At 37.9% G+C, this 14,966-nt stretch overlaps 1 protein-coding gene across 1 annotated transcript in view; it reads right to left on the bottom strand.

Annotated features, from left to right (window-relative positions):
• Window positions 1-14,966, bottom strand: part of SHPRH (SNF2 histone linker PHD RING helicase) — a 56,154-nt gene that overhangs the window by 11,310 nt on the left and 29,878 nt on the right. Inside the window, exons 16-23 of the mRNA XM_068152438.1 lie at window positions 13,307-13,399; window positions 9,631-9,738; window positions 8,610-8,752; window positions 6,175-6,348; window positions 5,830-5,892; window positions 4,423-4,648; window positions 2,277-2,420; window positions 447-548 (exon numbers count right to left, since the gene is read on the bottom strand). Of these exons, the coding sequence (XP_068008539.1) occupies window positions 447-548; window positions 2,277-2,420; window positions 4,423-4,648; window positions 5,830-5,892; window positions 6,175-6,348; window positions 8,610-8,752; window positions 9,631-9,738; window positions 13,307-13,399 (1,053 nt within the window). The remainder of the gene's footprint in view (window positions 1-446; window positions 549-2,276; window positions 2,421-4,422; window positions 4,649-5,829; window positions 5,893-6,174; window positions 6,349-8,609; window positions 8,753-9,630; window positions 9,739-13,306; window positions 13,400-14,966) is intronic.

The raw sequence follows: 14,966 nt of genomic DNA, 5'->3' as shown, positions 1-14,966 counted from the left end.
AAGCATAATTGTATTTACTTGAATACTGTTACTAGAATAACATAACATACAAAGCATTAGTCTGACTTTTTTACACCTTTTTAACCTGTAGACTTGCTTGTCTTTCTTTTTAAGAATGTAAACTCTTCGTACATGAGGGGCACATCATTTTACAAGGCTTCTACTAGACACAGCCCAGTTAGCTTTAATGAAAATTTTAACCATCTAAAACTAGTTAATAGTTTCATATCTGTATAATTAAGCAGTCAAAATACACAATGTAATAAAGAATTTTATGGCTATGCAGGAACACAAATAAAAACACACTGAATTCCAACATGTAATCAACCTAAACAAAAAATACATTTTCTTTGAAATATAAGCTTTAAATAAAAGTAATGGTATGTTTCTTCCACTAGGTGAATGGAGTGCATCACTGGTAAAGACTAAGGATTTGTAAACCTTACTTTCTCCAGATTAGTGAGATACAGGAGTTGTCCTAATTTCTTTTGAAGCTGAGATTTGGCAACTGCCTTGTCATTCAAAAGCTTCACTCGATTTTGCTCTACCTATGGAAACAGTATTAAATACATATTAAAGAGAAAAGTAAAAAATAAATAGTTAGGCTTTTAAAAAAGTATTAAGTTCATTTTTTGGTAAAATTAAATTGAATAATTTACAGAAGACAGAAGAATGGCTCATGCTGTAAATTCAAGAGGCACTTCTCCCCAGGCTAAACTGACTATCCGTTCCTTTCCTGTAGCCAGTATGAACGCAGTGCTGTGAATGGGCTGAGGTTATACAAATTGCTTTGTCTGCATTATTTATTCTTTCCAGAGACCAAATAACAACCTAAAATAAGTGAATAAAATTTGAAAGAAACTTCTAAATAAATTTATCATCTATCTCCTTAGAACTAAATAGATCCTAGATTCTAACACAGGTTCCAAAACCAATGTGTAAGAACTAATTAATTACTTTCTTTATGCTTCTTAGAAGCTTTCACTTTTCATTTAACCTATACAAAGCCAGAAACATCAAACCAACTTCTTTATTAATTGGCAGTTGGTACTGGTGCACTTATTAATACTGCAGAAGAGAATACATAGAATACATAGAATAAACCAGGTTGGAAGAGACCTTCAAGATCATTGCGTCCAACCCATCAACCAATCCAACCCACCTAAACAACTAACCCATGGCACCAAGCATCCCATCGAGGCTCCTCCTGAAAACCTGCAATGACGGCACCCCACCACTTCCCCAGGCAGCCCATTCCAATGGGCAATCACTCTCTCTGTATAGAACTTCTTCCTAACATCCAACCTAAACCTCCCCTGGCGCATCCTGAGACTGTGTCCTCTTGTTCTGGTACTGGTTGCCTGGGAGAAGAGACCAACATCCACCTGTCTACAACCTCCCTTCAGATAGTTATAGAGAGTAATAAGGTCACCCCTGAGTCTCCTCTTCTCCAGGCTAAGCAATCCCAGCTCCCTCATCCTCTCTTCATAGGGCTTGTGTTCCAAAGCCCTCACCAACCACCTGAAGGATGAAGGCTGAAATAAAGGGTGTATCTTTTATGTCTGCAAATCCATGCATAAAACTCAGACTTTGTTCAACAATTCTTAAGTGAAGTACTTAATTTAAAAAATTGCTTTGATAAAATTATTAAATATCTATTTCCCCTACATAACAAAAATAAGTACTTTTATCTAGCACTGAAACTCTGAAAAAAACCCAACAAAACACAACATGTTTATATTGAAAACATCTCATATGTGTATTAGTGCAAAAAGAAATGAAAAAATAAGAGGTTAAATCAGAGCAGCCTTTTTCTGTGTTCATGACATGTCTCAAACATGGCTTAGAAATGTCAAGGTACTGAAAAAAGATTTGTCTTTTAGGTCCTTGTAAGAAGTAGCAATACAAGTGATAAATCAGGTCAACTTCATTTCCCACCAGCTTGGAAAACTGGGTAATTGTAGAGAAAGGTCCCAGAGGTATTCACCTGCTATTGGAAGGACAGCACTCTTTTGGAAACGTGCCACTCCTAAGAGTCAGAAGGCTGACAAAAATATATCAAAATAAGAGTTACAAGCTCAATAAGTCCCACACATTAAATGTAGAAATAGACAGGAACTCTCTATTCCAGATAAAGCTTTATGTAATGGAAAAAGGCATATTATAGAGCTCATAGAGAGACCTAGATACAAACTTAGTTTTGTAGGACTCAGGTTTTTCCAAAAAAAGAAAGAAAAAAAAAATCAAAACATTTTTTTTCTTGCCCAGTACTTTACCTCATGTGGTTCTATGATGTGGAGAACTGGTGGATTTGGTTTTGGCTCATCAGGATGACGCACTCTCAGCCGTTCTGTAGCCATTGCCAGTTCATCAATAGCAGACACGTGATCCCTGAGTACCATCCAATATTCATGAAGCAGCTGTAAGAAAAGCCCAAACAAATTTGTAGCAGAACTGAGCTGAGCTCCCTTTATATGACTCTGACATACAATGTATAACGTGAAAATCTTTTTGGAGTAAGAGATAGTATTTTCTCACAGTAATTCAGCCACAACAACAAATTACGAATGAAAACAATGAGTATAGTGATTGTCTTTTCCAGCCTCTCTTTATGAACAACTATAAACAGCTGTCTCTCATTTTTTCTGTTACTATTGCAATTACTAATGCAACTAAAACTTCAGAAACAAAATGTCCTACCAAGGCTAAGCAAATGCTGAATAAAATAAGGAAAAAATATTTAAGCAATTTTAAACAGCTACCTATGATAGTACCAAGACAGCTCTCAAAAGTGAAGTATGTTTTAAAGAAATGTTAACAGTTTCATTGGTCTTAATAAAGGCACAGGCAATCACAAGGTGAAGATAAAAACACGTTCAGTTCTTCCAAGAAGTTGCTTGCTTTCTATAAAAGAATTGGCTATAACTGGAAGTATATTATAAACAGACATTAATCAAAAATTATTGATAACACTGTAAAATACTTTATTCCCAAGCTTTTTTTTGCCCCACTACTGAAATTTCAAGACCTTGTGGCAAATGTCAAAAATTACTGTTTGTTGATTTCTGATTTTTCAGTTGTAAAGATATTTCTGAACATCCAGTAGCTGGGGATTAGGCTAGTTAGCTTGAAGTTTTCTTTTTAGCTCAAGAAAGACTACTGGAGTATTGGTTTTGAGCTATGCCTAGATTACAAATTATTGTGTATTAAACCTAGCATACAGGGTATGGACAAAGTAAGCTGAAAGGGGCTTACTCTAACTAAACAAAATGAGAAACTAAGCTAAAATTATTTTGAACAAAACCAAACCAAACCAAACCCACCAGAAAAAAAAATGCAGCTTGGTTTAGTCTTCAGGGCTATTCAACATACATAGATGATACTCTAAAAATGTAGATTGTAGTAGTATGGACAACTGAATCAACATTTCTAAGTCATAGGAGATGGAATCATAACAGCATTATTTTGATTCTCATTGGTATATTAGTCCCACCTCTTGTTTCCCAAAGTAAAAGGACACGAAGAGATCATGTTCCCTTCTTGCAGCAGAAAATTCAACACAACAATGCCGGGGTAACTGGTTACCTTATATCCTCCTCTTGTGAACTGCTACAAGATGGGGCCATAACATAATGAAGCATGAGAAGAGATTGGGACATTATTCTCCAATCAGCATTTTGACCAAAGGAAGTGACTTAACTTGAGAGCAACACAACTTTCTTAGGTGTTTATGACTTTAATTATCAGACACCTGAAAGCTGATTGAGATGTCATTTTATTTAAAATGTTTTGCACTGTGTTACACTGTAACCCAGTAACTGTTTTTATGACCACTCTAGATTAAGGCTTACTCCTAAGTAGCACTAATTTGAGGAAAACAGGTAGCCAGTAACCAAGTTTGCTGAAAAACAGAAAAAGACTCAATTCTGTTAATTGATCTAAGATACCTGAAGTAATCCACTCTCTAAAATAACTTCTCTTCTTACATGGGCTAAAGCTAATAACAAATGTTTAAATTCCTGGACAGCATATTTCTGTAAGAGGTATCTTTGCTTTTTCAAAATCGCCTAGGAAAATATATGTTAAGTGATAGTTTTCCTAAAATCATGAAACAGAAGGTCTTGGAGAAAGATCACAGATGGAAACTCTTCAATAAACAGAAATTTCCTTTGATGGCAGGCCATTTAAAATTAAAAAAAAGTACAAATGAGTCAATAAACCTGGTATTAGCGTATTGAACGTGTTCTACTGAAACTGAAGTCTGGAAAGGAACACATCCACGTGGATTTTGAAAGTCTCCAGAGAAGGAGACTCCACAACCACCCTGGGCAACTTAGATTTGTTCATATTCAGCTTAAATTCATTTACATTACATTGAACAGACTATGTAACTGTTTCCATCACCACCTCATTTGACTGTACCTTATATTCCTTTTTCCATGCTTCAAAGAGTTCCAGAAATACGCTGCCTTCTTCAGTTAGTTTAGCATCCATTCGGTGAGCTTTGGCAAAGGAGAGAATAGCTTTCAAGGCACGTTCAGTTTCACTGGTTGCCCACAGTCCTCTACTTGTGGTTGGCAAACGGTCATCAACAAGCCCTTCTTCATCTTCTATCATCTCTTCAAATATTGCCATTTGGCCTTTAACACTTAAAAACAAGCCCAACATGACATTTAGTATTGATTTTGTACTTCCACATCCATTTCTACTTAAGCATTATATATTTTAGCCTTCTAATATTTCCTTAAAGGATATAGCATATCAAACAAATATAAAGCAGCTGGCTTATTACTTGAAATCCCAAAAGTTTGCTTTTAACAGTGACTTCAGTACCAGCAATAAAATCAATGTACATGCCATTTTGTTGGCTTGAAATCATCAATAGCTTTTGTAAAGGCCTACAAATCTTACTAAGCATTCAGTAGTTATTGATTAATGTCATCTTAAAGTAGTTATTGATTAATGTCATCTTAATTAATAACATCAACTTAATTAAAAAATATTTGCAATTTTGATTTCTTAAATAAGCAAGGACTGTGGTTAAAGTCTGATGCAAAATTTGCTGTGCATTGCACCATTGCCCAGCTTGCCAGTTCCCTCCATGATACACAATGCTAATTCAGAAACACACCAACATTTCCTAATGATTCACCAATCACTAGGTAACACAGCTCACAGTGGCAAAGACTTTTCAAAAGGTTTTCTCAGTGACCTCAAGAATTTTAAGTATAATATTGATACTGTGAGGAATACAAGGGATAAAAGCCAAAGAGAAAGCATGCAGAGGACTGTAATCTGTGTCTTACTACTGTCCATTACGCAGAATTCTCTTGTACTATGTGCTGGTGCAACCCTTCTTTCAGCTCACAGCTGCATTCATGACTGAAATCTCCTCTCCCACTGTAGCTTTACTGAAATCTAGCTACTTCATAAATTATGCAAAATTTAAAATAAGAGAAAGGCATGAACAAGTATGGTATTATAGCACTTGCAATTAGACAGCAAATAAATCTTCGCACAAATAGGAATATATACTTAATTAGCACACTTGTATTTATACATACACTTGCTGAATACTTTAATATTGCACTTCAAATGTACAGTCATATTACAGCAGTTTGGGGAAAGTGGCCTGTACTCATTCCTTGGATACAACTTTTTAAAATTAAATCTACAAAGCCAATTAAACCTAATAATGCTGTTAGAGGCCACCAGCATGAAGTTGCTATAACTTGTTCATAATGTCACTTCAGAAAACTTCAAGTAGAAAATACAAAACAATCCATTTTATTTTTTTCTGGTGAGAAGCTTATAAAGCTATGAACTTACGTATGAGAAAAGAGCTTCGACTCGTATTCTGTGAACAACTCATCAGCCTTACAAAAGACACAGCTGCAATATAGAATATTGAAAACAGAAGCACTCAGAATTTCATCAAAACCCAAAGTAATTCCTCTAATTGCCTATTCCAACATATAAAGCTTACTAAGTCCTTAAAAAAAGGACAATTTAACAGTCTTATGTACATCCACTATAACAGTATAACAAAACAGGGTCATGATTCTAACACACTGATCTGTGGTATCTGTGTGTATACAAATCCTGAGTACAGAATAAATAATTAAAAATTCAGCAATATACTTCTAAAGTGCATTTTCTACTTTCAAGACATACTTGTTAAGCGGAAGTCTAACAGGTCGCAAATGGCAGATAGTGGCAGCCTCAATAACCTGCTTCGAGGGAGGGCCTTCTAAGTTTTTCACTGCTTCTCTTACAATCTTCTGAAACTTCTTCACTTCTTCCAGCTGGATTGTGAGCAGATATTGAAGGCCCCTGCAGTCACGGAATCTGATTTAAAGAAAAAGGGAACTAATTGCACTCTGTCACCAAATTCAAATGTAACTCAGTATTTTGAAGTAAAAGAGAAATAGCTAACAATCTAGGACAACACACGAAGTTCATGTTACAAGTAAATGGAATACAAACTTGAACAGAGAAAGTTTCACCTCAACATGAGGAGAAGCTTCTTTACAATAAGGGTGATGAAGCACTGGAACCAGTTGCCCAGCGAGGTTGTGGAGACTTTCAAAACCTGCCTGGATGCATTTCTGTGTGGCCTACCCTAGGTGATCCTGCTTTTGGCAGGGGGGTCAGACTTGATAATCTCTGGAGGTCCCTTCCAACCTCTAACATTCTGTGACATGCTTAATATGACTACATGTAATGCTGCTGGAAATTATTCCATTGTATTCCCAGAGATGATGCCTAGTACTTGCAGGCTAGGAGGATTGGAATGTGAATACAAACACCAGTTAAACACTACCTATACTGTTTTTCCTGTGAGCAAGTGTCTCACATCATTACCTGCATTAACTATCTCTAATAGCTAGAGATTAGCACCTATTGCTTCCACTTTGTAGGATGATGCATTTGAAGTTTATAGCATATGCCAAAACAAATTTTAAAAGGAAATAAAGTTTTGTACCTATTTTACTAGGAACCTGTTGAGACAGATTTTCCAAAGTTATATACCCTGTAAGCAACAGTAATAATAAAAAAACCCAAACAACTCCATAAAGAGTCAATTTCAAATCATAAAAAAAAAAAAAGGAAAAAAAATTCCAATATGCTTCGGGAAAGCATACAGACAGATGCATATATATCAGCTCAGCATAAACATGCAAACAATCCTTCCCTCAAATTTATTTTGATCAGCCATGAAACATTCATATCCAGACTCACGGACTGGTTGAGGTTGGAAGTGCCTTCTGGAGGTTGTGTCGTCCAACCCCTCTTCTCAATCAGCATCACCTAAAACTGATTGCCTAGGACCATGCCTAGATGGCTTTTGAGAATATTCAAGGGTGGACACTCCACAACCTCTCTGGGCAACCTGTGCAAATGCTTGGTCACACCCACCACCCCCCTCAAAAGCGTTTCCTGATTGTCTTGGATAGGATAGGATAAGGTAAATTTTGTTACAAGAAGCTAGGAGAAGCCACAGTCAAGACAGCCAGCTGAACCGGCCAGTGGGTATTCCATGCCATACATATGTCATGCCTGCTATATATATATACACACACACATAAATTTAACTAAAATATAATTCATATAGACTGTATTTAAGAGTATAAGACTACTCATATTATCTGGAGAAAAACTGCCTAAAATTAAAAAATAAGAATACTCTCCTTATACCTCACTCTTCTGTGACGGACTTTAGGAGCTGGAGCACATAATGCACAAGAGGAGGCTGGGAGAAAAGAGTTTATTCAGCCTTAAAACGAGATTGCTCAGGGAAGACCTTATTGCTTTCTACATTTACCTAACTGGAAGTTGCAGAGACAAAGCCAGTTTTCTCAAAGATGCATGGTGAAAGGACATGATAAAGGACGGAGATTCAACACAGGAAATACTGACTAGATGAAAAAACAAAATTAAAAATCCTTCCAATTCCACCAAGTATGGGCTTCACATAGACATCAGGAAATCTTCATGGAGATACCCTAATCTTAAAAGGGCATGTCCCTTTGCAACCTATCAGGCTGAATCTACGAGTACGGGTCTGGACCTATAAGCTGGGGGCTGGTCTAGGTGACCTTCAAATACCCTTTCTAATCCACTATTTCGTGACTGCACACTGGAACAATTGTACTGTTGTCTCTAACATGAAGTCAAACCAAATTTCGTTGTTCAGAAAAAAGGTGATGCTATTTTATGGTGTTACACAAGGCTGTTGTGATATTGTCTGCTGATTTTCCATTTAAATAAGTTTATTTTAGCAGTTACTCAATTTTAATGCATTGAACTTTGAAACTTTCTTGCTTGGCAGCTGCATGAGTACAGAAGACTGTAAAGCCACACTAGATAATACAAAGGAACATTCAAAAGAACACTTGTCAAGGAGAAAACTGTAACTGTCCTGCTTTTCTCTCCAAGTCTTCTATCTATTTACACTTTGTAGGGGACTGCTCTTGAAACTTAAATTGCAGCCCAGATACTTAGAAGCAAAAATGCCTGCTATTTAATTGAAACTGTTAGCATAAACTGATAAAAGGACTTGAGCAGACTTAACTGTATTCATTAGCCTACTTTAGCTATTCTCTTACTTCTCTGCCATGGAGAGTTTATTAGTCTGCTGTTTGTAGTTGCAGGTTATTTCGTTTCGCACACGTTGAACAAGTTCCTCATCAATAGCATACTGTATTGCTGTCTGGATGACATCCAACCACCAAGGAGAACCTGAATGTATCTGTATGCAAAAGAACAAATTTATCCATGAACATTCAACAAACTAATTTACTCATTACAGCAGAGGATTATGCAGCTCTTTAGGACACACTAAAACACAGACTAGTGAATTCCATGGAAAGCCTAAGATAAGAGTATGTGTGAAAAATGTCCCCTTTCCTGTTTAAGTGAATATACAACTGAAAAATTTTCTACATTCCCACCTACTTCCACACCTTCAAGTCGCTTCTATGAAGTTAGATTCACTGAGGCCACCTACACAGAGTAACCTCGTAGAGATACTGTATTCTCAAAGTTTCCTCATTCTCTGCCTCAAAAGGAGATGAAAGGATCATTCAATCAGCAAAAGCAAGCTCTCTGTAAAATTAATAGATTTACACTGACATGACCTAATTAATTTTAAAAGGTGAAAGAAGATGCGGAAGTTTACTTCCTCAGGCGCCATCTCCATAATAGTAAAGAAATAATAAAGAAATGGGGGCAAGTGACAAGCAGCATTTCAAGTCAGGCATCATCAGTTACATGAAACCTGAATTACATGTTGACTAAACACAATCAAGTCTTAAGCACAATAATTAAATGCATGTCCAAGAACAGCTCCTTTGAAAGTAACTGAAATATCATTTGATACAGCACAAAAATGTTTCAAGGCCAAAACTTATTTACCTAAAATTACAGGAAAAACACAGTTAATATAAATTTCTAGTATGGTGTTAAACTAGAAGAACTATCAGATATAATAAAAAGCTAGAGTTCTGGATAAACAGATAAAAATTATCTTAAAAAAACCCATACCAACACCACAACCTCCCCCCCCAAACAAACAACAAAACTCAACCAAATCTCAAGTCAGACACTAAGTATGTAGAAGGTACCTGCCTTTCTCTGGAGCTCCCGAATAGTCTGAAGAACTGGCTGCAAAGCCTGATGGGCTTCTGCAACTTCTGCATTGGATTTACTCATGTAATGTTGTCGAAGTTGTTCTGCCTGTATGGAAACAAGAGCTTAAATTAAGCACAAATCATTTTTATGAGGAATAATTGAAAAGGTAAAAACTCTCCAGCTACCATAATGTTTTAAAACCGTTAGCTACCTATGTGCTACCCAATTTGATTCATAAGCAGTATTTCACCATCATTTTTTCTTTTAGAATCCAGCATTTATTAGCAATTAAAAACCAAACCAAACCAAACACATTTGAGAAGGCAAATGGCTACAAAGATGCTAACTATGCTTTTGGATAAGCCCAAGCAACACAACAGGAATGCACTGCATTACAAAAAGCTACTCAATGCCTGATTTTTACTTCTTTGTACATTAAACTATATTGTGTTGAATTGGCAAACAACAAAAAGATCCTAGAACAACCAGAGAACAGGACAATTTAAATTACTTGCATATAAAACTTATCCATAAAGTTAAAAGAAAGGTTTAAATTTTAAATTTTTACTTCTGACAGCGAAAACTCCTCTCAGTATGTAGGCACTGCCATAGTACAATCAATACCATTTTATTTGAGATTTTAAAAATTGATGAAGATATAACTTACCTTTCTTACAAGTAATATATACACATACATGGCTTCACCATTATTTTTTTCATTAAACATCTTTACTTTGTGAATTTTAGAGTGTGTTTAAGTCTTTCTTCTTTTTGTTTGCTATTATCAAGGCAATTATATAATTGTTACAGATGAAGCCCAGTTTATGAGGAGTGGACAGGACTCAGGCATTTGGTTGAGCTACTGGCCAAAGACAGCTAAGAAAACCAATCTCTGCTTCACATTTATAAGCAAAACACAAATTTTTTGATTGTTGTTTTCACAATAACGTCAGAAGAAAGTAATAAAAAACTTGCTGGAGTTACAGGACACTAAAAAAGCAAGGGGAACATTTCTATAAAGGCTGGTAGAAAATTCTTCAAATATTTAAGACAGTAAGTTTCCAGCAGTCCTGGCTCACTGGCGAGGTCCCAGAGGACTGGAAGCTGGCCAGCGTGGTGCCCATCCATAAGAAGGGCCGGTTGGATGAGCCAGGGAATTACAGGCCTGTCAGCCTGACCTCAGTGCCAGGCAAGATCATGGAACAGGTCATCCTGAGTGCAATCACACAGCACTTAGAGGATGGCCAAGGGATCAGGCCTAGCCAGCATCGATTTAGGAAGGGCAGGTCCTGCCTGACCAACCTGATCTCCTTCTATGATCAGGTGACCCGCCTGGTGGATGTGGGGAGGCCTGTTGATGTAGTCTACCTGGACCTCAGCAAGGCCTTTGACACCGTCCCCCATAGCAAACTCCTGGCCAAGCTGTCAGCCCATGGCTTGGACGGGAGCACACTGCGATGGGTTAGGAACTGGCTGGAGGGCCGAGCCCAGAGAGTGGTGGTGAATGGTGCCACATCCAGCTGGCAGCCAGTCACTAGTGGTGTGCCCCAAGGATCAGTGCTGGGCCCTGTGCTCTTTAACATCTTTATTGATGATCTGGATGAGGGCATTGAGTCCATCATCAGTAAATTTGCTGACGACACCAAGCTGGGGGCAAGAGTTGATCTGCTGGAGGGTAGAGAGGCTCTGCAGAGGGACCTCGACAGGCTGGACAGATGGGCAGAATCCAACGGCATGAGATTTAACACATCCAAATGCCGGGTTCTGCACATTGGCCACAACAACCCCATGCAGTGCTACAGCCTGGGGTCAGAGTGGCTGGAGAGCAGCCAGGCAGAGAGGGACCTGGGGGTGCTGGTTGATGGTAGGCTTAACATGAGCCTGCAGTGTGCCCAGGCAGCCAAGAGGGCCAATGGCATCCTGGCCTGCATCAAGAACAGTGTGGCCAGCAGGAGCAGGGAGGTCATTCTGCCCCTGTACACTGCACTGGTTAGGCCACACCTCGAGTACTGTGTCCAGTTCTGGGCCCCTCAGTTTAGGAAGGATGTTGACTTGCTGGAACGAGTCCAGAGAAGAGCAACAAAGTTGGTGAGGGGTTTGGAACACAAGCCCTACGAGGAGAGGCTGAGGGAGCTGGGGCTGCTTAGCCTGGAGAAGAGGAGACTCAGGGGTGACCTTATCACTCTCTACAACTACCTGAAAGGAGGTTGTAGACAGGCTGATGATGGTCTCTTCTCCCAGGCAGCCAGTACCAGAACAAGAGGACACAGTCTCAGGCTGCGCCAGGGGAGGTTCAAGTTAGATATTAGGAAGAAGTTCTATACAGAAAGAGTGATTGCGCTATGGAATGGGTTGCCCGGGGAGGTGGTGGAGTCGCCGTCATTGAAGGTGTTCAGAAGGAGACTTGATGGGGTGCTTGGTGCCATGGGTTAGCTGTTTGGGTGGGTTGGATTGGTTGATGGGTTGGACACGATGATCTTGAAGGTCTCTTCCAACCTGGTTTGGTTTATTCTAATAAAGGTTTATTCTAGTAAGTCTCATTAAAACAGAAAATAAAGCTACCTATGCAAAGTATTTGCATTAAAATGATCAAATATCACAAGATATCAAAATAATAAGACAGATACTGATCACCATCACAGAAGAGTGAGAGACTGAACAAACTGGGTATGCCCAGCTTGGAGAAGGAAGGTTTAGAGCATACAAAATAGCAGCACTCCAGCAGCCAGAAAGAAATCACCAAGAAATGTGAGACAGGCACTTTACTGAACTACATGGCAAGTGAACAAGGGACAGTGGCTATACATTGGAATGGGAAGTTCTATCTGAATTTCGCCCCCCACACCCCTTCTCCCCCCCTACTAGGATTATGAAGACTTGGAACAGGTTGCACAGATAGTTGAGAAAGTTTTCATTGGAGGTTTTAATGGTCCAGTTGGATAAAGCCCTGAGATACCTGGTCAGAAATCAGTGTTGACCCTGCTCTGAGGTGGAGGTTCAGCTAGAGGCCTCCCATGGAGCTTTACAACCCAAATGATGCCTCAGTAATGATGTGCTTTTGCAAATGTGGTTTATATGTCCAGTATGAGAAACCAGTGAGGAACAGTGATGCCAGATAAGTATTTCCCTACTTAAGGGTACAGTTCAACAGGCTTACACACACCATAACCAGCACACAGTGACTTGCTCACTTGGTCAGCCTCTCCAGATGTTTAGGCAGAACAAAAGTGACAGGGGCAAATCAGTTGCTTTAGGATATGCAAGTACAATGTAAGTAATACAGGGAGAACTGGACAAATGCCACTGGCAAAATTTAGGCTGTGAAGGAAACTGTGAATCAGGACCTTCTCAAGAAGGTTTTGGAGAATATATCAGTACCACACAGAGGGTCAAAAAGAGAAGTAGAAAACCAGCTTTGAGACATACTTGAGAAGATGCATTAGTCATTACTAGCTCATACATAACAGAGACCACCAAGCATTCAGAACAGTACCATTACACTGGACATATCTGATTTCATCTCACACACTAAAAAGCTCTTAGGTTTATGAGCCTGAAAGGAAATGTATGTAGTTAACTTGAAAGCTATTTGATGGGTTTTTCTGTTAGAGAAAAAATTAAAGGCTGAAAAATACAAAGGCACTCTTCAAAATGTATTTAAATGAAAACTGACCTCTTCTGCAAGTCGGCTATCACGCAAAGTCGGGGGAATTCCTGGGTGCTTTGCCAGCAACAATTCCATCAAATTGTGTGTAGAATGGAGTCTCTAAATTGCACAAAGTCAACAACAATCATGAAAAAATACATTGCAATATCTGTGACAGGAAAAGCTTAAACAGCAATGAAAGCTTGCAATAAGAAATTAGTATTTACTCCAAATTAATTTTGTCTCTGCTACATCTGGAAGCATCTTATATAGAAAATATTCTTTCCCCCATTTTACTGAGGTAGCAAATAAAATACCTCAAAAGCAAATCAGCAGGCAAGTCATCAGGCTCTGTTCCAAACTCACCCTCCCTATCAAATCAGCCCCTGAACATTGCAGAAAATAAATTCGTTATCTCAGAGCGCACTCTTCTGTAAATATCTTTCACAATATTATAAGGAGACCTTTCACTTAGCCTACTTAAAGCAAAATAAAGTATAAGGAGAAAAACAGGTCCCAAGAGCTTCAATATTTTTTTACAGTTTTTAAGTTTCTAAAATAAAAGATGACTGAATAACACATTTTTGTTTATTATTAGGGAAAATAAACTTGATTGTTTATATAAGGCAAGTCTATTCCCCTTTCCTAGGTTCATCCTACATATTCCAAACTAGAACCCTAATATTATGCTTCCTGCACATCTCCCATAAACTCATACTAATATAGCCTCCAGTATCGTGAACTTGTGCCTTTCTCACCTCCTGGATTCACCTTTGAACCTATTACTATCTCAGCCACTGAAGAGCACTGGTCTGCAATGGTTTACCATTCTCTCAAAGAGACAAGCCTTCACAACTAGGAGGTACTCATCAAAAATTGAGTTTTATTCACAAGGCAGTATTAAGACAGCGCATATTTTCAGGAAAAAAACAACACTACAATTCTTTATTTGATTTCATAATGCAGTAGAACAGTTAAACTGCTCATAATAATATTGTTAATTAAACAAATTTATGCTAATATACATATGCTAAGTGAAGAATGCCTCTGGGAAATCACAAAAGAAGTGCAAGAGAGCCGTACGATCACACGACAATCAAATAATAACTTACTCAGTGAAGCAAGCAAAGTAAATAAATACACAATAGATCATTTCTTGTTTACCTCTAACATTCTGAATACTTTAGTATGCTAACAAGAAATTTGGTTAATTTAGAACTAATATTTCTTGGAAAAATAAATAAAAAGATGTTACTTCAAAAAACACTGCTTTTTTATCAACAAGATACATTAATAGTTCTAATAAAGTATTCAAAATGTATTAATATATTGCCTGAAAAGAAAATTGATTTTGATTCTTCTCCATGTTTTGAATTCCTTTCAGAGAACATCTTATGCAATGCAACAATTTTATTATTCTTTATCATTGGGAACATTAATATCATTCCCAATGATAACCCAGCATTCTGTATTTGTAAGATGTAATAGAGTGCCATTAATGTGAGCAGTCACATACACATGTCTAGGAATTCATCTTGTTATCTTTGTTGCAGAACAGCAGGTGGAGTTCACTCACAAGCAAAAGCTGAGAAACACAGTAGCTTTTTTTAAAAGGTCACCAGACAGATTTTTTTTCCAAAGACTGTGATAAGGACAGCAAGCTGAAAGAATCATTCAGCACACTACT

This window comes from Melanerpes formicivorus, unplaced genomic scaffold (genome assembly GCF_026170545.1).
Source record: "Melanerpes formicivorus ecotype bairdi unplaced genomic scaffold, bMelFor1.0.p_v2 SCAF_2, whole genome shotgun sequence".
In the NCBI taxonomy this organism is placed as follows: Eukaryota; Metazoa; Chordata; class Aves; order Piciformes; family Picidae; genus Melanerpes; species Melanerpes formicivorus.
Note: the sequence above shows the minus strand (reverse complement) of the source record. Positions and strands in the feature narration are given on the sequence as shown.